The sequence below is a fragment of the Scedosporium apiospermum genome (assembly GCF_000732125.1).
Source record: "Scedosporium apiospermum strain IHEM 14462 chromosome Unknown SEQ_SAPIO_0044, whole genome shotgun sequence".
Lineage (NCBI taxonomy): Eukaryota > Fungi > Ascomycota > Sordariomycetes > Microascales > Microascaceae > Scedosporium > Scedosporium apiospermum.
Window position 1 is genome coordinate 566,871 of NW_015971745.1, and position 25,800 is coordinate 592,670.

The 25,800-nt window shown below is 52.0% G+C and overlaps 3 protein-coding genes and 1 pseudogene across 3 annotated transcripts; 3 read left to right on the top strand and 1 right to left on the bottom strand.

The window, feature by feature from the left end:
• Positions 1-165: 165 nt before the first annotated feature.
• SAPIO_CDS1005 (uncharacterized protein) lies at positions 166-1,284 on the bottom strand (the record flags this gene model as incomplete). Its single annotated transcript, XM_016783711.1, has 2 exons — positions 166-754; positions 1,274-1,284. The coding sequence occupies 2 exons, from the start codon at positions 1,282-1,284 to the stop codon at positions 166-168; spliced, it is 600 nt and encodes a 199-aa protein (XP_016645940.1).
• A 14,290-nt stretch (positions 1,285-15,574) lies between these two features.
• SAPIO_CDS1006 (ABC transporter CDR4) lies at positions 15,575-20,414 on the top strand (the record flags this gene model as incomplete). Its single annotated transcript, XM_016783718.1, has 5 exons — positions 15,575-16,297; positions 16,371-16,642; positions 16,719-18,517; positions 18,608-19,515; positions 19,602-20,414. The coding sequence occupies 5 exons, from the start codon at positions 15,575-15,577 to the stop codon at positions 20,412-20,414; spliced, it is 4,515 nt and encodes a 1,504-aa protein (XP_016645941.1).
• A 1,683-nt stretch (positions 20,415-22,097) lies between these two features.
• On the top strand, positions 22,098-23,255 carry SAPIO_CDS1007 (annotated as a pseudogene; the record flags this gene model as incomplete).
• A 680-nt stretch (positions 23,256-23,935) lies between these two features.
• SAPIO_CDS1008 (putative 26S proteasome regulatory subunit rpn6) lies at positions 23,936-25,353 on the top strand (the record flags this gene model as incomplete). Its single annotated transcript, XM_016783732.1, has 3 exons — positions 23,936-24,120; positions 24,189-24,271; positions 24,347-25,353. The coding sequence occupies 3 exons, from the start codon at positions 23,936-23,938 to the stop codon at positions 25,351-25,353; spliced, it is 1,275 nt and encodes a 424-aa protein (XP_016645942.1).
• Positions 25,354-25,800: the final 447 nt, after the last annotated feature.

Here is a 25,800-nt window from a genome sequence, read left to right on the forward strand (position 1 = left end):
ATTTCGGGTTTGAATCTATTCATTGACGAGTTAGCCTCCAACCCGGCAAAGTTGGAGATGGAAAAATACGCATGCGGAACCCAAGTTAAGAAATTTGCTGAAGCCACCTGTTTACCAAACCCAAAGCGTGTCCTTCCACCAGCGATGCAACCTTGGGTGACCTGCTTACCTTTCGTATAACCTAGCAAGTTTGTTCTTTCGTTCTTCGTCCCACTCACTTCGCCTCTCGAGGTAGTTCTGGTAGTGTAGTCGGCAACTAATAGCGCTCCGACCGGGGAGGCGCTTGGAGATGTCCTCCCATTTCATTCCACTCCCACGAAGTTCGATAATGAGAGCGTCCTCTTCCGCAGACCACTTGCTCTGCTTTTTCGCTGGAGATTCGGCTGAGTGCGGCCCGAGGCTGCGCTTCGCCGCCATCGCCGTCGTAGTACTGAGCGGAGGAAGCGAACCGGTAGAAGGTTTAGCCCTCGCCGCAAGTGGGGCAGGCGGAGGCGGTGGTGGGTACGGGTGAGCTGCTATGGCTTGGTGAGAAGGTGGAGGTGGAGGTGGAGGAGTAGCATACGTCGCCGCAGCGACCGGAGGAACAACCGTGACAGCCGTGGTGGGCGGTTGCTCGAACGGCGTCGAGGCTGGGCGCGGAGATTGGAGCTTCGTTGTAGGAGACGCCGGGGACTCCTTTGAGTCGGAACCCTCGAGGAGTGAAGCGATATCCACCGTGACGGTTATATTATCCCGGGAGCAGAGGCTCGGGGCACTCTAGGTTATTCGACGATGGTAGTCTGAGATCGAGGCCGTTGTGCGGCGCGGGAGATTCTTGAGGCGAGGTAACACCACTCCCCGCTGTGAAGGCGATCCCCGAACCTGGGCCAGCGAAACAGGTAACAACAGGAGGGTAGTACAGGCGAGTCTGGAACAAGAGAGTAAACTGCAGGAGGGACGTTGAAGACAGACGGCTATGTGTGTGATTGCGATCGCGGGGGGGGTGCGAGATATTAGTTGCGCCGTCCCTCGACGTGGAGGACACACTTTGATGAACGGATGAGGAGGGAAACTTGATGCGACCACGGTATATTCTCTTGCGGAGTGTGTTGAGAATTTATATGTTTTGATAGAGAATGTGATTTGGACTGAGTGCGAGGGAGGGATGGCCAGGAGTCGGAATGGGGAAAAACTCTGACCGTCCTGCCCTCGGATGTGCGTATGCGTGTACCGACTCTATGGTTGTTGGTTGAAAAGGGCGAGAAGGAATGGTTAGGTGGTCAACGGAGAGAACGACTTGAACATTACTACTGTGTTGTCTGTATTACTATGATTGGCGTGCGCAGGTGAGCTAATCGAAGGTGGTGGTGGGTTGTAAGCTGTGCTTGAGGCAAAAACTGCTGGGGAACCAGCTCAGAGTAAGGCGGTCAACACCAGGTGAAGTGGTTGAGGAGAGATCAGGCTATTGCTTGAGACCTGGGTGTTGCAAGGTGAGAGGGCACCTGTCGCGGCGATGTCATTACACGATCTCTTCTCTCTTGCAAGGAGATGACTGGGCATGAATAGAATGGGGTTGGTAGTTTGATGACGGAAGGTCAAAGTTCAAGAACAAATTCGAATACTGAGAGGTAACGAATACAGAACGGTGCTGAGATAAAGGAGAAAGGAAGGACAGGGGATATTAGAGCAAAACCATGGATCCTAACCACGAGGCATGCTAAAGAGAACGACGGATCTCGTCTTGTGAGTGTGAGTTTGTGGTCTTGAAGAATCAGACGGCAAGGATATGCTGCGTAGATGGGGAGGGAGGGGGTCTATAAACCACACCAAGGGCAGGTGTGCCTCTCAGCAAACAGGACTGAAGCTTGGGCGCTTTTTGGAACTCGTTATACCCTACTCCCGAACTTTAAAGGACGAGAGTGGACGGGAGTATGTTCTCCAGCCCTGATGAACGGATGGGGGCCGGGGGGGCAGGGCGTAAGAGGGGTGTGGATGGAGGCGTGGATAGTACTTCGCAGTTGAGCTGCTTGCAGTAGACGTGGGAGAGAGGATGTGCTAGAAGTAAGCTAGGTCGATCGTGATGAGGTCACGAAGGTGGGCTCTCGGCGAGGAGAGATTCCTACAGGGAAGCGCGAAACGTTTCTTCCATAAAAGAGTAAGGGAGGGTCTATAGTGACTGCGACTTATAGGCTGGGACGGTGTAGTTATATCCACTGGGACCGAGTGTGTAAGTCATCAAGCAGAACGAAAAAGCAGAACCCGTCCGCGTGCATGTACTTGTAAGGTTCGCAAAAAAGTAGTTAGCCGCAGCCAGACCGACTGGGCTTTCCAATTGAAATACCATTAATGCCAAGGACCATGTAGAAGGGCCAGGATTACAGGAGGCGATGCCTTGGTATCCACACACGTACTGCTTGATACCCTGGGGAACCCACACGGGGGACGGGGGTAGAAGTGGAGAGAGCAGACACCACCCCCTGATGCTGGCTGGTGGACTAAGAGAATCCTCCAGATGTACTGTACCATTCACAACCATACGGAGCCATGGGGTGAGTTGGAGTCGTGTGTGCAACAACCACCCTTGCTTGATAAATGCACCCCCGTTTCGGGCTCTGCAGCTTCGGACTCTAATCCTATAAATTTGGACCCTGGGAAGACCCAGACCCTCTGGGAAAACCGGGATCGACCTACAAAATGCCGACTGACCGGGCCTGAACCAGGCGAGGGGGGGAATAAGTGAGCATTCAGTGGTATGAGGGAGGAGCAGACTCCATCGGCGGGGAGATGTTTTTCTCCAGCAATACATCTTGCAATACAAGACCAAAGAACTAGCCGGATGGAGAGTCTCTTGGTGAAGGAGGATGGACAGACAGTTGGTGTGGTGACCTCACTGGACTCTAAACAGTGGATTTCTTTTTCTTTTGTTTTTCTTTTCTTTGGGGGGAGGGGAGGGGGTTGTGTTAAGGTTTAAATGAGGGCGTGGGGTTTGGCGTTTGGATGACCGAGGAGGGAGTGACAGGCTGAGGGCGGACAAGGGGAGGGTTGAAGGAAATCTGCTGGATAAGATGCTGAACGAGTGGAGGAGTAGAGGCAGGTGCACCTTGTGAATGGGGCAGGTCTCGAAAAAGAAGTCTCCCATGGACATGAACCAGGTTGCTAGCTAGAACAGTCGCCTAATTGACCCTCCAGTTCCAGAAGACAACTGGGACAGAAATTAGACCCCAGTGTGGGGGGCAATCATCAATATGCCACTGATCAACTACACTAGTGTAGACCAGAAAATAGGGCTGGTTGGCTGCAGGCGGACTCAATCGAGAAGCAGATTTCGGCTGGCTAGGCGAGAGCGGCGATCTGTATGATACGTCCTGAAACGAGAGGCGCTGTGAACCCTAACTGCACGAGCAAGCCGCAGGAGGACGAACTTAACCCGAAGGTGACAGTTCGAAGGAGGGGTGACAGCGGGGAAGTGACTGTGCCCCAAGTCTGAGCACCCAAATAAGGTCAGCAGTCATCGCACTGATTTCGTTTTTGCTCTCCCCCTTTTTTTATTGCCCTTGTCTTTAGGGATGATTTATTCTCAGCAGCAAGTCTGGGTGGAGGAGCCGAATTTTGCAGTCGCTCTTGAAGTTTGCATGATGCCCCCGATGTGGTTCTCATGTCTCCAGCGGGGCCATTGTTTCTTGGTCTCGACGAATCGAAAGGATGATGAAAGAAAATCCCTCCCGAGAGCCCCGGCCGCGGTTTGCTTTACAGGTGTGTCAGGTTGGGGTAGTACCTTTGCCGACTCTTTGGGATCCCTGCCACAGCGAAGTTTGTATTACTTCGTAGGCCCGGACCCAAATTGGTGTCCTCTCAGTGTTTAAGCCATCGGTAGCGAGATGGTGCTCACGAGCCGACATCGAACTGAGGATCCGATGATCCCTTGCAAGCGAGCGTCCAAGCTTTATTGCTATTAATGTGCTCGGGTCCCTGTGTGGGAAAGCAAGTTTCGACCGGCGAACCTCTCGAGACCAGTAATACTACGCTTGCGGTGTTTGTGAGCATCAAGGGGCGAGGATCACCGAAGGAACCGCTGGAGCGCAGGTTTGAGACCCAGCGTTGTCTGTGCACCCGACACATACACTTGTTCTCCGAACGGAAACGCATCGTTGGTGTTGGCAGTATTAGATGCTGGATGCGATTGGATAAGATTCGACCACCGCAGTGGTTCCCTTTTCGGCGTCATTTTTGGGGAGGCCGGGTCGGCGGCGGAGGAGGCGGAGAGAGTGCGTGGCAGACATAAATCGATGCTCCTATTGACCGGTGATTGATGTCGATGTGCTGGAAGCCAATTCGAAGCTGCCAGGCGAAGGACGAATTACTGAGATCGGTATTACCACACAATGTTCGAAGGTATTGCACATGTTAGAGTGGGTACGAAAGCCCTGAGGTGTTCCCGCGCTAGCCAGCCAACTCCTTCCCTGGAATTCTGACAAGAATCATGTGGCAGACCCTTAACACGACGAACACTGATTGCCCTTTCCACGAATCGATGAGATGTCGTAATATTACCGTATATTATACGCCACCATTATCATTCGCATTATATGGGGAAGGCCCAACACTCGTGGAAGTTATTTGACATCTTATAGATGTCAATTCTAACTCTTTTTCCTCTTTTGTATCAATATTGCTGTCTTAAGAAGCCTGTTATGGAACCTTCAGATTACATTTGAGGTTCCAACATTGATGCACTATCAGGGCGAACACGAGTCACATCTTATCTCGGAGCGGCTATCGTACTTTCTTTATTTCCGAGGATGGACAATGAAATAATCGTTGAACCGAGTCTCACGTCTCAGTCTTGGTGCTCCGCTCCGGTCGAGTCCTGGAACAAAGTGGGGTGTGGAATGGAGTGCGATTGACTTTTGATTGATGTCTCGTGGAGGTTTGCTTGCAATCCCAGCCCTTAAACGCTGCGCTACAGTGCTGCCGCGAAGCGTGTGAAAACCTCAATTAATCATCCAAACCGTCAATATACAGGTACTTCGTAATGCGGACTCATTGATGGGAGACAGGTATATTAGTCGTGATGTTTACTCTCCTTCCCCCGAATATACCGACTTTACAAGAGAGCTTGCATCAGATTACATGTTGGCTATCAGGATAATCCCCCCTTCCCCTTCCTCTTTCCCCCCGTTTTACGTCACAGCCAGTGGTGGGGCCTGCTTGTCAACAAGAGGCTATCTTGCCTTGCACCTGACGCTAGTTCGGGGTCAGTTCCATATTAATTGTCAATTTTCGGGCGCGCTTTCTCCATTATTGTTCTACGGAGTTTCCATAGAAGGCATGTCGCACGTTCTCGGCAGGCCGAAGTTTTCGATTTGGCTTCCTGTGGTGCAATGTAGAGAATCTGTCATCTGGAGGCGCCTGCAACTGGTGCTCCTGCACCTTCCCCCTTGTCGATCGATGTACACGATCCTCCCCACCGCAGGGCGCCAGAGCCCAGCCTGAAGCCCCAGGCCGGCCACCACAATGTACTCCGTAATTACACCGCAGCGGGGTTCCGAATGATGTTGGCGGAAGTTGGCGATGGAAACGGCCACGCCCGGAGGCTGGAGTGACTGGCTAGCGCAAGACCAGTGATCAATTAATCAACTATCCTGGGCTAGGTGCTTGCTCGTTCGTGCCAGCTTACACGGCTGGCTCCAAGCCTGCACGGCAGCACGGCAGCACACAGCAAGCAGCACGCAGCAACCCTCATGTCCAGTCATCATTGCTTCAGATGTGAACTAGCGGTCAGCTCACGCAAATCTCAACAATGAAGGAGCACCCAACGACTGGGATCAAGATCCAGTGGCACCATAGGTAATAGTCCCCTCCATCCATCACGATCACATGAGTTGAAGCACCGTACTTGTGTATCGATCCATTGATTGATCCACCTCCACTCACCTCCGCTAACTTAGTGTTCTACACCGGACACTTGATCCTGCATCCTGTGCGAGACTGGGGCTCGATGAGCATCTCCGGTCTCATCGATAGCCCCCGTCATCAAACCGGTGTGAGAGCTCCTGCGTAGCATCCCGCCATTATCGATATGCCATGCCGAATTGCACATTGAATGCATGAGAATAAACACCCTGAAGAACCCTCAGCTCCTCAGGTGCTCCCTAGTCTAGCATGTCCAGCCCGAACGTCAGGTCCAAAGCGGCCCATTCAGCCTCGCTTATCGTGCTCCGAAGTCCCCTGGAGATAATTGGAGGATGCATTGTGAGCCCCTCGTTGATCCTTTGTTAAAAGCCCTCACTCACTTCGCAGGCATCAATCTCACCAGGCCTCGACGCCTGACAATGCTACTGCATGTATACAGTCTTGTTTGCGATTCGGCACTAAAACCCTGCCCCATTTGCCCGATATTTATCTGCCATTGACTGTCGACTCATACTCTTTGTTTCGTACTTCATACGCAAATGCCCGCTGCGGACCCTCCTCATATTCGTCGTCCGTGGGTTACACTGCACTACGAAGTACAATTTGGGCTGGCGTGGCAGCAATTGTCTACGAAGTAAGGTCATCATCTCCACTTGCGATCCTGTTGTCCCATTAGGCACAGGGGTAAGGCTCAAGGGAGGGAGAAGAAGGGAGAAGGAAAGAAGAAAACAGCTCCAATTGTCAATTTCTCCCACCATCGTCTTCCCTTCCGATGGCTCGGCTGGAACCTTCCAAATCCAGACCTCACGAATTACTTGCACAAACTTCAAAGTCGTACTTGTCATACATCTTTGCTCCATCTGCCTTCTATCTGGCATGAATTCATGAATTAAGGTTGCTGTTTGAGGTTACTCTCATCTTGGTGCAAGTACCCAAGTACCAAGTACCCTCGGATCGGTTTATTGTTCGTGCAAACATCAAATTGTCCTTACCAATATTTTTCCCTTCTTTATTTCTTTTTTTTACTTTGCTTTTTCTCGATAGTAACACCCCCCTCCTTTCGACTTTCCCCTCCTCCTTTCTTCTGGCGATTGAATCAGATCTGGTCTACCCCACGCGTTTCGTTTCTACGATTAGGCTCTCAAGCGAGTTTGACAGCGACCAGCTCGGCTCAGCGTCATCAACAGGACTACAAGACCCAAACTGCACATCCAGTTCCTATCAATGGGTCCCGGAGGAATGTGGGAAAGCTCAGTGTCCTCCCTTCCACCATGGTACTGCACACTTTTGAAAATCGGGGGTGCTGCGGGCGGGACGCTAGGAGTTTTCGACCCCATGAATGAGCCACGCTTGTGACCTCTGGGAATGTCAAGGACCAGGGCAGGAAGCACGGAGATCGAAACTGATGCAGCGCACACACTCTCCGCCCATAACCAGGAAATGCAGCCGGCCCAAAAGGGCGAAACGTGAGGGTTCCAGCATGGAGAATATGTTGGTGAGTATAATTGCGAATCACGGCACTCCTCTGTCAAATCATGCCCTCCCGTCCTTGACTGGCAGATCATCCACACACACACACATATCCACACACTCGCGATAGGTTCGTATTTTATGCCTATTCGAACGAAACAATGTGCCAAACGCCTCTCCCGGGGTGGCGATTTGCCCGGCTGGCTGCCAGAGTGCTCCCATACAGCCTAGCGATCTTGTTTGAACCCTTATTTGGTCTCACAGAAACCGTTACCAACACTTGCAGTGTTTCGGTTAGCATGATCTATCATCTCCCGTGTCGCATTACTGTTGCTTTATCCTTTTTTTCTTCTTCTTTTTTTTTTTCTTTTTTTTTTTTTCCTCCCTCTCTTGCAGAAGGGCAGATGTGAACGGATTCACGCAACACGCGCCAACCATCCATCCACCCCGCTAGTTCACACCCTTGAGCATTTTATGTTACGGCACACTCCTCGGCTGCCTATCCGAGATCCCTGAGTCGATTCAACAACCTAGTTGAAGCGGTGTTCGCAGGAAAGTCAGGAACAATGCTTCTTGTTGACTCTGAGGGAGCGCCTTCTCTGAACCGAACGATTCGGATGAACTCCTCCCCCTGTTCCGAGGCACTTAGGCTCCTTAGGACTTCCCGGGAAAAATCATGCGGTCAGGTCAGAGGTAATGATGGCAAGCATGAATATTTACGGGCCAGGAAGGCTTGGCACCTCCGACATGCTTGCCGGCCAGCCAGGCTTTCGGTTGCCAGCCATGAGGCGGTCTTGTCCGGTGATTTGGTTGATCTGATGCTGCCAGGGCTCGAACGATTTACACATGCTTTTCTCGGCTCCGTAGAGGCTGGATGAAGAACGTAGGGGTGAGAGCCCCATCCTCCTTAGGTGATCCGCTCCAAAATACAGAAGTAGAGAATCACCGATTTAACATGTCGGCACCTATAATGCGGGAATGGGAACAACTTGCAGCTTCCAACGGAGGGCCCGATCGTTTCCTCGGGTATCTACAAGTAGGCCGTCAGCGTTTGCGCATACGTGTGTGTAAAGATGCCCGCCCAGGCCATTGACCTCGTTGGAGTATGCCACGCAGTTTGGAGAGCAAACAGCGGCCCGTTGCACAAACAAGGCCAAAGCTTGTATAATGCCTGATAACTAACATGGCGGTGAAAGAAAGAAAACAGGCTATTGTAGCTGCACTCTACCTCAGTAGAGGATAAGAGAAAAGTCGGCTAGCAGGCCTCCTTGTTATGCAGGCCGGCTGGAAGCAGATTGAGAACGCCATTGTAATATCAATTGGCATTGGCTTGTAATCGAGAAAGGTCGGGTATCAAAAGTCGGTCTGGGTTTCAAAATCTCAAGATGCCATTCACCAAGCGTTGCTATGCTTCTCCGTCCAAGGAGGGTTGATCATGGAGCCGGAATATTGATTCCGCCCTCGAACGTAGTACACAGGGCCACGCGCAACAAGTCCGTCACCCATTCAGAGGCGAGAATCTTCCTTCGATGAAGGGGCGCCACGGATGACATGGTAAACAATAGCCATTGCTAGGGTTGTTTGGCCGCCTTTTTCAACTTGCTTTTTTGATCGACTTCTGCAACTCCGTAGATCGGTTCTAACTTATCAGGATGCAAGCTTCCTCATGCCGAGTGGGCCTAACGTGGCGCCAAGGGCCGGCCAGAGGAGAGAGCAATTGCGCGCAACCAATTTGAGGGAGGGGGACAACAACGAATCTAAGAGACGAGATACGAAGTACGAGGGACATGGCCAAGGGTCGACAAGCATCACCGCTCAAATCTAAGCTTGCTGATGGCGGGAAGGAACATGGCTAGAATGCTAAGAAGCCCATCGCCATCTGCGGCGTAACATACCTAGCACGGCGCCCCCTCTGCCCCCGTTCATGGCGGTGTCGCAACCACTCGACATGATAAGACGGCAATTTTTTATCCCTGGTGGGCATGAAGCAAATTTCAGAGCAATGCCTACGGCATACTATGGAAGACCTTTGACCAAGCTACGCAGATGAGGGCAAGATCCTAGGTCCGTCGAGTTTCTGTCCACCCTCGTGGAGTCGAGGGCAGGACACCTACCGCACTAGGGTTCTTCGTTTCACTATTCCTCGCAGAAATAGCTAGTATTCGTTGCTTGCCATCCTGCAGATTCATGCATGATTCGCACATTTGGCATGATAATAATAGGATAAGGCTGTTCCTTTACAGACAATAACACTGGATGGGGGCTTGCAGAAGCGCTACGTAGCCATCGAACTTCGGCATGGTTCTTCCTTGGCTCGAATTTCCTTCCTGCGGTGAAGATCAGAAGTCTGGAAAACGACAAGGGGTGTGATGGGGGCGTGAGAAGAAGCAAAGGCCTGGAAAAGAGATTGCCTACTGAACGTGATCAGATGAGCTGGAGGATGCCGTGTCCGCTTTTAGTATCATCACGCCTCATGGCGGTGTCGTTGCGGGTACCCGGGCACTAATACAAAGCAAAGTCCCTTGACATTGTGGAACTCGCGTGCTCGAGATAATACAAGTCTCAGGGACGAGGTATTGTTGCATTCCGGGGATGAATACGTCCTAGGCCTGGCCGGGGGCTCCATTGTGGTTTATCTCAGATAGAGTTCCGTTTGACGGGAGCTCGGGTTCTCCGGCGAAGGGCAAACGGGGGCAGCCAAACACATACACCCACGCCCTTGAAATGCGTGAAATCTCACGTTTGACTGCATCGATGCCGCCGTCGATCGGCTGTGACCCTTGATGACGGGTATCTCTCGTGAACGGCATGGATCTTGATTGCAAAGGGGGATCTGAGAAAAAGACAGAGGCGTGGGAAAGGGGGAATCAGCTCAGTATGACAAGGGGAAGAATCGATATCCTAACCCCCGGTTCCTGGGACCTTGAGATGCTCCACGCAACATAATGTTGCCTTTTGTAGTCACTCGACGCACGCTTCCCCCATGTTGACAGCCGGATGTTTCTCTCCAAGTCAGTGGGTCCAATGTCGTAAACGCCGGTATTATTGTTTCTTTGAGACGCAGCCATGCAGATGGGGACATTATCTAGGGTCTGATTGGCAGAATCTCCCAATCTGAATCGTTTGCATCCCATCTAAGTTTGATACTAGACCGGGCGGTCTAAGACTTGCTGCTTCGGGCGGAGGTCTCCCTTCTTTCCGCCATTAACCGCGGACGGGTGGCGGTCTCCCCGGGGGTGTGCCTCGGTGAAAGAAGCGTTAAGCTTGACGTGCGAAAGTGAAGTGGAAATCACATTCGAGGCGCAGTTCACCATGCAGGCACTCCCTCCAATAGTGCCTCCTGCGGGGTCGTTTTTGCGGCATGCGAGGTGAGAGTTGTCCAAGGCCCCGACTTCTCACCTCAATGTTGAGGAGAGCATTCTTAATCTTATCCTAAAAACCTAATGTAACGAGGCGTGTGCAGTTGGATCAAGGAGCCTGTTCATCTTACACCGATACGGCATTCGACCAAGTCACTTCTCTTTCCTCATAGCTTAGTGCGGCCCTCCACACATCTCGAATAGCCCGAACACCCGGCCGTCGTCACGGTGTTCCTCGCTTGTCCATGCATCCGAGGAAATTACTTTTTCCAAGACAACGAGACGTCGTCCTCGTGCCACGATACACCCCCCGTCATGTATGCGCCCCTTGTCTCAACAAGTAGCGGTATGGGGCCGGCCTCTCGAAGGAAAAAGGAAGAAAAAGCTGGCGTTTCTCATTGACAACGCCCTTCTTTCCCTTCTCTTGCATTTGAAGCAGAATTGGCAGGTTTCTAGCAAGGTGGGTGTGTGTTATCAGATGAAGGGAAGGAGGCGTCGGGGGTACTCGCAGCTGAAGAGCCCCACAGAGTCCGACGTTTCTTGTCAATTCTGTGTTACTTGCTGGATGACAGGGCGAAATATGGAGGGCGGGAAGGCAGAATGGGGTTATTGTTTCCGGGACACCGCATGGGCTCAAATATAATATAAGCTCTTCGGCATGTTCAGCGCGACTGGGATAGGAGGGGTGGATGGGGTTGATGATGAAACTGCTGTTGTCTCTGGAGGGCGGCAGCGGCCGCTATAACGAGGAGTAGGATGTCAAAGGAGGGCAAACTCGTTGCGTGAAACGTGTGTGCGTGGCTATCGAATCTGTATGCCACGAGGCGTAGGCCCGGATAGAGTGTCCTACTTTGGATTCGACCGGACCCCTTGTGATACGTGTGAACAAGAAACAAGGAACACTAGAGGAAGAAGGGGGGCGCGTGGCCTCGAAGCATTACGCACGAATGCCTGACGCTCCCGGATGTCAATAACACGAGCCAATGTGATGAATATTAGGACATCTTCACTCTTGTTTGGCTCTTCTGCAGCTCCCGACTCCCTAGATTCAGCGTGAGGCGAGGAAATAGGCTTGGGGGCGTTATCCGGTCAGGCTCACCGGTGAGCATGGTTATTGCTGAGTTATTGAGGGGCATTGAAGGCGACTGGAGACCTTCCTTGGCTTGACCCGGGGGCCTGGAAGATAGGGCAACCTTCGAGGAAAGAGGCAATTGAGGTCGGGCTCTCTCTCTCAGAGGACGGCGAAAAAGGACTAGCTAAAGGACACTGCATGAGGTATTGGCGTGCAAAGTATATTTGCTTAACGGCCGAGAAGGTAGTCTTGAAGGAGTGGAAAAAATGAAACTAGATCCTCCGTGAAATGAAATGCCCGGGTTCGGGCGAGGCGGGTGGGATATGTGTGTAGAGCCTATCTCGATGCTGTCTTTGTACCTCCGTGCTCGTGTCTCCAGCGCATGGAGGAACATCAAGGTTGTTGTAAAATCTTGCGACCGTCATGTTGAGCTATTCCAACCTGGATTCCATTGGTTTTCCATAGGAAAGGGCGATGTCGAAAACGGAAGGGATTCCAAAGTCCGTCGGAATTTACAATCAAGATGCCCGTCTTCGGTACCATCGGCAACTCCGATGAACCAGAAGGTTGGAGAGTCTTAAGTGAAGTATAAGTTATTGTTCCGTTAATACGTCTTCATTAGCGTCCTTGGGTTTACCACGGACTATTGAGCTGTTTGGGTTTATGGTGGAGTGAAGACTGTTGTCATTCACGAGAGTTCCATCTTAGTTTCTCGGAGACACTCCCCCAAATATCTAAATGCTCACCTGTATACCTTCTTCCCCAGAGGGAGGCAAGACTCGGCCAGAAGAAAATGAGAAAAGGCGTGGCAGGTAAGTTTTTGGTGTAGAAGTAGTGATGAGATGCGGGTCTGGTATCAGACTTGAAAGTATTTGAAGAATGGACAGCATTCATTCGAAGCGATGCGCCTCAGGGGTCCGGCGTTCATCTCATAACTTTCTCTCGTAAGGCCTCATCCCCGTCCTTACTTCCTGACTTCTTCTAACAACCCCTCCAGTCCCATCTCAGGCCATCTAAAGATATCGTTGAAGATAAATCTCTTAGACAATTCGACTACCTCCACTAAAGGATGGGAATACGACCAGGATCCCAACGAGACCTCAGTCCTAGAGTGGGCGTTGGCATTCGGGGTTACCTTTGCGATGGAATAGGGACTCTTGGATTTCACAATTTCATCTGTATCTCTCTAAACGGCACACTGGGGGGGTGCCGTTGAGTATGGCTCCCAGGCCTGCCTGAAGTCGCCTTTTCCCGGCTCTCCAAGTTCAGCGAGCAGGTTGTCGCAGCAACTTTGGATAAGATGCATCCGAGCGAGTCTTCGTTTGTGCAATCGATGCGCTTCGCGTTTCTCCAGAGTGCGATGGACGCGTCTTCTACATCTTGCGTCAAAGATGTAAGTTGATTGTTTCTCAATGCATTACCCATGGCGATCAATTCCTGACATTCGTCGACTCTGCGGAATCTGTCGAGTTTGTTTGTGTCAAGATGTTCGTCTCTTATTCTTGGCCCAGGGGGAGAGGCTCGGGGTATTCACAACTATCACTAGGAGTGAGCCTCCCTCAGGCTTGTATCCTCGAACCCAATGCGGTGAAATCTGTAATTATCAAGATTGCACTTCCACCTGCTTCATGAGTGTATAGCTTCACCAGTTCGAGAAGCATCGACCGCCTAGCTGGGTTGACTGCCTCTAAGACGCTCCACCTCTTGGTCTTCCAAAAGGGAGCCACAAATAGCAGGCAGTTTCACATGTCAGCAATGACAATACACTCGCCGGACGACGGTGAAGGATAGCACCATTGGTACAGGGGTGTCAAAGACTGGTCCCTGATTGTTGTGCCGGATCGGTCCGAGTATTTTGGCTCATCTGCATCCTTAGATAAACTTGAAGTGGACACTCTCAGGCCTGTGCCAAGATTAGTACAACTGTCAAATACCTCATAGCCAACGTCATCGGATGGAAGCGGCAATGCTAGCTTCACTATGATGAAGGGTCGACGGGATCGAAATCTCCTGTCGTGTGGGGGTCAACGAACATTGATGGCCAACGAGACCTCGCCCTGTGGATCATTCTATCGTTCTCTCCAAGGCTGGTGGGGGCGATATCTCACCGGGGGTACGCGGACACAATCAATCACAAGCATTTCTCTCCGGCAAAAGGGTCCTCGGCGTAGATTTCTAGGAAGAGTCCAGCCAATTCAGGCGGAGAGCTCTGTCTGAGCTCACCGAGAGACAACGGAGTCGAAAATAGCTCAGCTGCAGAGACAGAACTTCGATGCCAGTTTATTACACCCAAAATCCGTGGGAGACAATTGATCAATTGAAGAATGACGTCGATGTTTCGGAGCCCGGTGGGATCTCTCCCGTTTTTCGGATTCAGTGTTTTTTCCGAAATTCCCGCGGGACGGCTATGATAGTGTTATATGTCAAAATTTGGAGGTGACTGTTAACCGATCCGGATAGTCCAAGTGGCAATGGCTCAGTGGCTCCCCATACTGACGAGCTACGAGGGCTGAGGCGGCGGCGTGGAAACCGTTCTGGTCAAACCGGGTCGGGGGAGGAAAAGGGAAGAAAAGGGATGGGTACCAAATGGGGAGAAGTCAATTTTTTTTGGCTGTTGTTTTGGCTGTCCCAGTCTCGAAGGTACTTTCGAATTTTGGGAATAGCCTCTCGAGGTACTTTGGAATTTTTTTTCCTGCTTATGTAAACTGGCTTCTTGGAGATCGCCTGTTCGAACCTACCTTCGCTTGCTTTCCTTTTTTGTCGCATTTTTCTTTTCAGTCCTATTGACCTCGGCATTTCCATTCTCACACTTCCCTATCGAGCCTCAAGGTATCAATTGATTAAAATGAATCGTTCACGACTACTGAGATTCACTAGTCCATGGAGATTTACCTGTCTTAGACACACCGTCAACTTCGATGCCAACGGGGAATAAGTTGAAACCTTCGTCACAATCCGGAGACAGCCTTACCCTAACCCCGGACCATGGACAAATGCTATTCCGACGGAACGGAGCCTTTTCTTTTGACCGCCCGTCGTCAAATGAAGATACTGATCCTGACCATCTTCCTGCACGCTTTCGTCATTGTGCCCCCGTTCCGGCTAGGCAAAGCCGCTAGCTAACGCATTGAGTCTTGGCCTTTCGGCCTCAAATGAGCGCCGACTGCGCCAGAGCCTGCTAAGTCCCGGTAGTCCCGGCATGGTCGTCGTAAGAGTGCATGATATTCAGCCCACCAGTTCGAATCCGTCGCGATCGTCATCACATGTGTCGGCGAACTTTTGTTTACTGAAAAAATCGATCGGAATTCGTATAAGCTAGATCGATTGGATCAATTGGGACGGTACCCACTGTGGGTATCTCCCATGCTCGAACCACTCATGGCGATGGACGCAGAGCTGAGCATATGTGGACCTGGTGAGTTCTGGGACCGGTATTCCGAGGCTCCGGCGGCGCTTCCTCTCACGCGAGGTCCTGCTGTCTCGCCCGGTCCCGAGACGGGATTGGGATTCATCTTTGTGGTCTCAAAATGAAAGTATAAACAGGAGAGACTGTTCCTCTTCTGGATGATGGAGCGAGTGCAAGATGTCAAAGCTATATCTGTACGGCCGTGGGCGTGATTGTCTGTATGCCGCGAGCTGGCCGTTCCCCATATCACATCATTCTCTTCGAGAACAAGAACCCCATTAGTACTTTCTAGCTATACAAGAACAAACCATTTCCGAACCTAGTCCATAATTGTGGATTGATGGTTTGTCCACTTGCCTCACCAAATCCCAAAACATGCAGAACTCATCGGAGGAGGGAGCAGAGCAGCCGAACCGGCACTCTCTGCACTCGATCGAGGAGTTGGATACAAATGAGGCAGCCTCTGTCGCCTCCTCTGGAAGTGACACACCCGGAGCATCGCCCCTCCGCCGAATAGACAGCCACACGCTCATCGACGACACTGGCAGAGCCGAGCTCCACCGCATCGCCACAGCCCTCTCCCACCGGCGATTTAGCATCAGGTCAGTCGAGCACCCCGCGCCGGACGATTATAAGGAAATCTGGCTAGGCGATGAAGCCGCCCTGAAGCCAGAGAACCCTGAATTTGATCTAGGGAAATGGCTGCGAACTTTCGTGAAGCGCATGACCGCCGAGGGCGTCAGTCCTGCGCGGACCGGCGTGGCTTACAGAAACCTCACGGTTTCTGGTACGTGTGACTCGTTGCTGCACCAGCAGACGGTTGCATCGTATTTCCTTGCGCCGTTCAGACCGGGCGAGTTTCTCTCAATCAACAAGAAGCCCAAGAAGATTCTGAATAGCTTCGACGGCCTTCTCGAGAGTGGGGAACTTCTTGTCGTGTTAGGTCGTCCGGGGTCGGGGTGCAGTACCTTCCTAAAGACGATATGCGGAGAGCTACACGGCTTGCAGATGGATAAGAATTCCACCATCCACTACAGGGGCGTGTCACAAAAGCAGATGGTGAAAGAATTCAAGGGAGAAGTTGTCTACAACCAAGAGGTATCTGATATATATTCCTGCCTTCCAAAAACTCGCATCCACTTCCAGCTAACTTGGAATTCGCCTCGCGTAGGTCGATCACCACTTCCCTCACCTTACCGTCGGCCAGACTCTCGAGTTCGCGGCGGCGGCGCGCATGCCCTCTAACCGAATCGAAGGTGTCTCCCGCGAGACTGCAGTCAAGTATGTGGCCAAGATCGTCATGGCTGTCTGTGGCCTAAGCCACACCTACGACACTAAAGTCGGAAACGACTTTATCCACGGTGTCTCTGGAGGCGAAAGAAAGCGTGTAAGCATCGCAGAAATGATGGTCACATCGGCACCTTTGCTCGCTTGGGACAACAGGTAATAACGCCATCTTCCGGACCCTCAGCATCACCACCACCCTCTACTACCCTGCAAGCTAACAATATGTCTCTAGTACGCGAGGTCTTGATTCTGCCACGGCTCTGAAGTTTGTCCAGACCCTCCGGCTATCTTCGGATATCACTGCAAAGGCGAACGCCGTCGCTATATACCAGGCCAGTCAAGCCATTTACGATCTATTCGACAAGGCCGTCGTTCTTTACGAAGGCCGCACCATCTACTTTGGTCCTGCTCAAGACGCCAAGGCCTTCTTCGAGAAGCAGGGATGGCATTGCCCTCAGCGCCAGACGACTGGTGACTTCCTCACTTCCCTAACTAACCCCCAGGAACGCATCCCGCGTGAGGGCATGGAGAATAAGGTTCCCAGGACGTCTGAAGACTTTGAGCGTTACTGGAGGGAATCGCCCGAGTACAAGGCCCTACTAGAAAATATTGACTTGTTCGAAAAGGCCTACCCTCAGGAAAGGGGCAGCGAAGCCCTCGCCCAATTGAGAGAGAACAAGGAGCAAAGACAGGCCAAGCACGTCCGGCCAAAGTCACCCTACATCATTAGCAACCTCATGCAGATCAAGCTCAATACGAAGCGTGCATATCAGCGACTATGGGGCGACAAACAAGCCACGCTTACCCAAGCAATAGTCCATCTTATTATGGCCCTCATCATCGGTTCCGTCTTCTTTGGTACTCCCGACGCCACAGTCAGTTTCTTCGCGAGAGGCTCTGTCCTTTTCATGGCAGTCTTGCTCAATGCGCTCAGCGCCATTGTCGAAATCAGCAGTCTGTACAACCAACGCCCTATTGTCGAAAAACAGGCCTCGTACGCCTTCTACCACCCGGCGACAGAGGCCTTGGCGGGTATCGTTGCCGATATCCCCGTCAAATTTACCATCGCCGTGTTTTATAACATCGTCCTTTACTTCATGGCTGAGCTGCGCCGTGAACCTGGCCCGTTCTTCCTGTATTTCCTCGTCTCGTACGTAGCCACTTTCGTCATGTCTGCTATTTTCCGCACCATGGCCGCCGTGACGAAAACGGTGTCCCAAGCCATGTCGCTGGCAGGTATTGTCGTCCTTGCTCTCGTCATTTACACGGGTTTCGTCATTGCCACGCCACAAATGCACCCTTGGTTCGGTTGGATTCGTTGGATCAACCCGTTGTACTACACATTCGAAATTCTGATCGCCAACGAATTCCACGGTCGACAGTTTACTTGCTCAAGCATCATCCCCGCATACTCCCCACCAGTTGGCACTTCTTGGATCTGTAATGCCATTGGAGCTGTGGCCGGTGAACAGACCGTGAGCGGTGACGCCTTCATCGAGGAAAACTACAGATACTACTACTCGCATGTCTGGCGGAACTTTGGCATTCTAATGGGATTCCTTGTCTTCTTCATGGCCATTTATTGCATCGCGACCGAGCTCAACTCTTCGGCTTCTGCGACAGCCGACGTCCTAGTCTTCCAACGAGGAAAGGTACCACCGCATCTGAATCCCAAGACCGGCGCAACGGACAAAGATTTAACGGCAGCTAAAGCTGAGAGGATAGACGGTGACGGTGCTGCTTCCATCATCGAGACTCTCGAGCCTCAGAAGGATATATTTACCTGGAGAAATGTGAGCTACGATGTCGACGTCAAAGGTGGTACCCGGAGGCTACTCAACGATGTGGTTGGCTGGGTAAAGCCTGGGACTCTCACGGCGCTCATGGGCGTGAGCGGTGCTGGAAAGACGACCCTTCTTGATGTCTTGGCGCAGAGGACGAGCATGGGTGTGGTACATGGTGATATGTTTGTGAACGGAAAGCCTCTGGATGCTAGTTTTCAACGCAAGACTGGTTATGTCCAGCAGCAAGGTGAGATTCCCAGCCACCCTGGTGATGCCTCGTTTTATCTTATTTCTTTTTCTACATGTGCATGATTTGCTAACTTTGCTGCCCCGTTAGATCTTCACCTGGAGACAGCAACAGTTCGAGAAAGTCTGCGCTTCAGCGCCATGCTTCGCCAGCCCAACACTGTTAGCAAGGCAGAAAAGTACAAGTACGTTGAAGAGGTCATCGACATGCTCAACATGAGCGATTTCGCGGATGCGGTCGTAGGTATCCCCGGAGAGGGCCTCAACGTCGAACAGCGCAAACTCCTCACCATCGGTGTCGAACTAGCCGCCAAGCCAAAGTTGCTCCTCTTCCTGGATGAGCCGACGAGTGGCTTAGATTCCCAGAGTTCGTGGGCAATCTGCGTCCTACTACGCAAGCTTGCCAACGCCGGACAGGCTGTTCTTTGCACAGTGCATCAGCCGAGCGCCATCCTCTTCCAACAGTTCGACAGGCTACTGTTCCTGGCTCAAGGCGGTAAGACAGTCTACTTTGGAGACATTGGAGAAAATTCCCGGACCCTTCTGGATTACTTTGAGAGCAATGGAGCTCGCAAGTGCAGTGACACGGAGAACCCAGCTGAGTACATGCTCGAGGTCGTCAATCGCGGCATGAACGAAAAGGGCTTGGAATGGGACAAGGTCTGGAACTCGAGCCCTGAACGCCAGGCCGTCGATGTCGAGATCGACAAGATCCACGAAGAGAGGAAGAACGTCCCCATCTCCGAGGAGGATGGGCATCGCGGACAGTCCGAGTTTGCGGTGCCTTTCAGAAATCAACTGTGGGCTGTGACACAGAGGGTTTTCCAGCAATATTGGAGGATGCCGAATTACATCTTTGCCAAGTTCCTTCTTGGTCTCTGCGCGGGGCTATTCATCGGATTCTCGTTCTTCCAGCCCAAGGGGACACTTGCCGGGATGCAAAATGTTATTTTCGCCGTCTTCCAGGTCATTACAATCTTTTCCATTGTCGTCCAACAGGTATGTCAGAAAGAGCCTATGTTAAACCAAACTCGAAACCCAGATTACTTCTCTCTTTCAGCTTCACTGACCATAATCTCTGCCAGATCCAACCCCTTTTCGTCACCCAGCGTTCCCTCTACGAAGTCCGCGAACGACCCAGCAAAGCCTACTCCTGGAAAGCCTTCATAATGGCCAACGTAATCGTCGAGATCCCCTACCAAATCATAACCGGCATCATCATCTTCGGCTGCTTCTACTATCCCGTCGCCGGAATCCAAAGCTCCGAGCGCCAAGGCCTCGTCCTCCTCTTCTGCATCCAGCTCTTCATCTACGCCAGCTCCTTCGCGCAAATGACCATCGCCGCTGTGCACGACGCCCAGACGGCCGGCGGCTACGTCGTCCTCCTGGTCATGATGAGTCTCGTATTCTGCGGCGTCCTGCAAACGCCCGACGCTCTACCGGGATTCTGGATCTTCATGTATCGCGTCTCGCCCTTCACGTACTGGACGTCGGGCATGGTCTCCACGCAGCTCCACGAGCGCCTCGTAAATTGTTCGCCGACCGAGACGTCGATATTTGATCCGCCACAGGGCATGACGTGCGGAGAGTACATGGCGCCGTATTTGCAGAAGGCACCGGGGCAGTTACAGAATCCGAACGATACGGCGAGTTGTCGGTATTGTTCGTTGACGGTGGCGGATCAGTATTTGGCGGGGAGCAAGATTTATTGGACGGATAGGTGGAGGAATTTCGGGCTCGTGTGGGCGTATGTGGTTTTTAATATCTTTATTGCGGTGGTTACGTATTATCTGTTCCGAGTTAAGAAATGGAGTCTTGGGAGCTTTAAGAGGGCGGCGAAGCCCAATAAGGAGGGAAAGGAAAAGAAGGAGAAGAAAGAGAAGGAAGAGTCTAGTTAAAAAGGTTGGAACGCGTCTTTTGTCTATTACTGAAAACTATACCAAGTCTCCATCTTCTATGTTTCTAGAACCTAATAATCAACCTTCAGACATCCCAAACAAAACTCCCTGTAAGGCTCGGTCCCGTTGACAATAGGGTGCAAATAAAAATATCAAGTAGCTGTGATCATCCTTATTAGACAGGGTGATAGGCTCGAGGGCGAACGCCAAAGAGGCTTTTTGAATCTGGCGAAGGTTTTAAGGTTCGGCTTGCTTGTAGGGTGCCTTGGATATGGTATTGTATTGGGCTTGACAAGGGCAGTGATATCCTGGAGATAGCTTTGGGTCCTCACACGGCGACGGGGAGGGAGGTCCCGACGCTTTCTGGAGAGTTTGCAATCGACATAGGGTTTCTGCTTCGTACTTGACGGTGGCTTCGCCGGTATTCTAGACTCTTTCCATTAATCCGAAAATGAACTGTCACAAAATCCTCTAAACCTTACGCCCTATGCAGTCTCCGATGGTTCGGGCGAGGCAGGAACCCGTGGGATTCGTTCGCCAGAGGGTGGGGTGTTTGTCCTGCTGCAGCTGGGATGGGTGGTATCTCTGATTATGCTTAAACTTAGCGTCCTCCAGGAATCTCCCGTTCGAGAGCTTTGATAGATTACAAGGAATTACTTGTTTTCGGAGATAGACGAACCGGTATGAAGGCAACCCATATGCCCAGAGGTGCCAACATTCTATCATCGCGCCAAGAAATCGGCGATAGGAATTGGGGGGGGGTTGCTCATTACGAATACTCGGTCGCGGTTCTGCTTGTTTTCATACACACCCCCTGTACCTCGGCACATCAGGCCGGCGCGGACCGGCAAGCAACCCAATGCGGCTTCGGGAGTGGGACCAAAGTCTCGGCCGTTCGGGAGGCCTCGAGTCCCCGGCATTACACGTGATAGCACGCGTGGTCGCCATTTTCGACAGGGCAGAGAGATATTATCGGACTTAGTCATGAATTATAAATCCAAAATGTACAAAGTCCGATGTACCCGCCCACTTCCCGCTCATCGACCTGATCCATTGTCTTGAATTGGCCTGACTGTTAAAAAGTGGGGCGACAACAGGGGGTCAAATTCTGCTTGGTGTCAAGGAACGAAAATAGTCGCATCAAATACCTGTGTATTATCCAATATTACAGAGAAAAACCAAGTTGGAGCCGCCATGATCCCGGACTATTGGGCCAGGCCCTTCTCTTGGGAACCAGACATTGGAAGGAAGGCGCCACCTCTGAATCAGCAGCTTAATAATTCGAAATCAGATTGCTCAGGAAACTGTGGAAAGGTCTCACAGGCTAGGTGGGGCCTTTCATTTCATCCGCTTTGATGCTGACTATGATGACCTTCTCATGGCTTTGTGTTTGACGGACGAAGAGCTTTCCGCTTGGCAAGCAAGGGGTGGGGCCGGGCTGTAACCAAGTACCGACGATCCCCGACATTGAAGGAAGGATGTAGTGTAGAGCCCGAATTTGGATATAAGTCAAAGACAGACCCCATTCAGAATTGAGCCAGCCCTTTACTCCCGGATCTTTGAGAACACGTCTGACCAAGGTTACCAAGGTCGATTGATTGATTTCTTCCTAGTATCCGCTCACCAATCTTCTAGAGCATCGCATTGACTCGCCAGGCTGCCTCAATTGAGCTCGAAATCGCAATGACTAAAAACGTTGTCGTCCTCGGTGGTGGCCCCGCCGGCCTTGCCACTGCCCACAAGCTCTTGAAGCGCACCCTGCCAAACGTCGCCGACCTCAAGGTCACTCTCGTTTCGCCCAGCACCCACTTATTCTGGGTTCCCGCCGGCGTTCGTGGTGTCATCCCCGGCGAGTTTGCCGACGACGTCCTCTTCAAGCCCTTCCAGCCCGGCTTCTCCAAGTACACCGCGGCCCAATTCGAATTCGTCGAGGGAACTGCTACCGGCCTGGATCCTGCCAACAACGCCGTGCAAGTCGAGGCCCGTGGCAAGGGGGTCCAAACTTTGAACTACGACCATCTTGTCATCGCGACCGGTTCCCGCGCGTCAGCTCCCGGTCTGCCCTACAAGACGCTCGGGTCTCACCAAGAGACCTTGGACAAATGGCATGATCTCCAGTCTAAGGTCGAGGCCGCCAAGTCTATCGTCATTGCCGGCGGTGGTGCCACGGGTATCGAAACTGCAGGAGAGATCGCCTTCAAGTACGGATCTAAGAAGGAAATTACCCTCGTCAACAGCGCCGATGTCTTGTTGAAGGGACTGCTCCCATCTGTGAGCAAGACGGCGGAGGATTCGCTCCGCAAGCTCGGCGTCAAAGTCGTGAACGGCGCGACTGTCACCACACCATTCGAGAACAACGGGGCCGTGAATGGCGTCACCCTCTCCAACGGCGAAACTATTGCCGCGGACTTGTACCTACCGCTCATCGGTGTACGCCCCAATACCCAGTTCGTTCCCAAGGAATTCCACGACAAAGCCAAGGGCGATGGTAGTCTCGCGCAGGAGAACACCTTGCGTGTAGCGGGCACCAAGAACGTGTGGGCCGTCGGTGACGTTGGCCGCCTCGAGACCAAGCAGGTCGCTCGCGTTGGCCCCCAAATCGCTCACCTATGGAAGAACCTCGACGCGATTCTGCGCGGCAACGAAGCCGGCGTCACCGATTACAAGTCCTCTGACAAGCCCATGATCTTTGTCACGACCGGCAAGAAGACTGGAACCGGCCAGATTGGTGGGTTCAAGGTGTTTGGATGGATAGTTGCTATGGCCAAGGGCAAGACCCTCTTCACCGATAAGGTTCAAGGTTTGGTGGATGGTGAATACTTGACCATGACTTCGCTTTGAGCGCTCAGTACGAGCTTTATGATTTTCATGCTTGTTTGGTTGATTGGGTGAGGGCGCCGGATATTTGAACCGTTTCGATACCACGTGTTAGTTTAATACAGAAATATGATACCAACGAGAAGAGCCCCTAATTAATCATGAACAAATATTATGGGAAAATCAAATGTCTAGGCTGGCAGAAGTGAGGTGAGACTCGATTAAATTCCCTCGGTGAGAGTCTAGGCGGGTGGAGACCTCAAGACTTGTGTAAAAATGTGAATGACTCTTCCCATTCCGGGGCGCTGGACGACCAGGAAGATGAAGAAATGTCAAACCAAAATAGGATAAGAAGTAGAAAGAAGAAAGAAAGATGCATAAAATGACTAGATGAATGATTTTACGAGCAGAGGTGTAAGACTCGGGATGTTATATCTCCAGGTTCTTCCAGCTCTCTCAGCTTGCAGCACGTGACGGGACGGTAAATTCCGTCTCCATCTCGACCTGACATAGCAACGAAGCTCTCAAGGCGCCAATCCAATTACGCCACCAGCCTCAGAGCCTCTCTCACAACTTCAGAGCCTTCGAAACCCAAACCCGCAGAAACCTCAAGCAAAAGCCAGCAATTCCCAGCTCGACCCTACCACCACCGTCCTTCACCATCGCCTAAACAGAACACCCGAGTACATATCGATACCGAAACGATGGCGCAAGGAGATTCCGACAGGGTGCAGCAAGCCCAGAAGCTTATCAAGGAGAAGAACCCCAGACAAGCCGAGCAGCTCCTCAAAGAAATCATCTCCCAATCGCCATCGGTGAACTCGGAGGCTGCTGTTAGGGACTACGAGACGGCGTTGATTGCCTTGGGAGAGCTTTACAGGGATGAAAAGTACGTGACTTCGTTCGCGCAACGGAGGGACGACCCGTGGGCACGAGCGCTAATGGGTGCCACTCTAGGAACACACAAGAGCTCGTTGAGCTCGTCAAGACGAGTCGATCGGTTCTATCTTCATTCGCAAAGGCCAAGACGGCGAAGCTAGGTTCGTCTCTTACCCACCTCCGCTCTGACCATGCTTCAGCTCCCCAATATTAACATCGACAACCCTGCCCCTCAGTGAAACAACTTCTCGACTTCTTCCACGACATCCCCAACTCCAACGAGACCCAAATCGCCGTCACCAAATCCTGCATAGAATGGGCCACAAAGGAACGCCGCAGCTTCCTCCGCCAAAACCTCGAGACCCGCCTCGTAACCCTCTACATGGCCAAGCAATCCTACTACGACGCCCTCACCCTCATCAACAGCCTCCTCCGCGAGCTCAAGCGCCTCGACGACAAGCTCGTTCTCGTCGAGGTCCAGCTCCTCGAGTCCCGCGTCTACCACGCCCTCGGCAACATCCCCAAAGCCCGCGCCGCCCTCACCAGCGCCCGCACCAGCGCCGCCTCCGTCTACACGCCCCCTCGCCTCCAGGCCGATCTCGACATGCAGAGCGGCATGCTCCACGCCGAGGATAGGGACTTCAACACGGCCTTTTCGTACTTTATCGAGGCCCTTGATGGATACCATAGCCAGGACGAGCCCACTAAGGCGACGGCTGCGCTGCAGTATATGCTCCTATGCAAGATTATGCTCAACCTCGCCGAGGACGTCAACACGCTCCTTCAGTCGAAGCAGGCGCTTAAGTACGCCGGCCAGAACCTCGAGGCCATGAAGGCCATCGCTAGGGCCCACTCGAACCGCTCCCTCGAGGAGTACGAGCGTGCTTTGGCCGCGTACCGTTACGAACTTGGCAGCGACGCCTTCATCCGCAACCATCTCCGCCGCCTCTACGATGCCATGCTCGAGCAGAACCTCATCAAGGTCATCGAACCTTTCTCTCGCGTCGAGATTGACCACGTCGCCAAGATTGTCGGCTTGGATACCCAGCAGGTCGAGAGGAAGCTTTCCCAGATGATCCTTGACAAGGTCATCATCGGTGTGCTTGATCAGGGTGCTGGCTGCCTCATCATCTTTGATGAGACGCATAGGGATGAGAGCTATGATGCTGCTCTTGCTACTATTGATAAGCTTAGCAATGTCGTTGATGGGTTGTACATAAACCAGGCGTCTCTGTTGGAGTAAGCGGTTGGTGGATGCTTGGGTGGGATGATGAAGAGAAGTCGGTAGGGATTGATTTGCTGGGCGTACTGTAATATTATGGTAGACATCAGAATACAAATCTTTTAAAGTCAAGCCATACTTGAACACACTGTCTCACTCTTGTAGTCCATTTATGATCGATTAATGAGAACAGAACATCAACTATGTGGTATCTTTACACATAATCTCAATATGAAAACAGTACAACTCGCGCCAGCCAATGCGATCAATGGTCGTCATCAGCCCAGACCCAATGCTGAGCATACCCAAGCAACGCCCGAAAAACAAAATCATATACCCTATACCCAGTTCCGAGAGCATCCCGCTCTGCCCATAAACGCCCAATAATGCAAACATTGTTTCTCAAGACGACAAAACACCTGTCACCTCTAAAGATACAAACTCGAAAGTAAGGGAAGCAGACTTGGC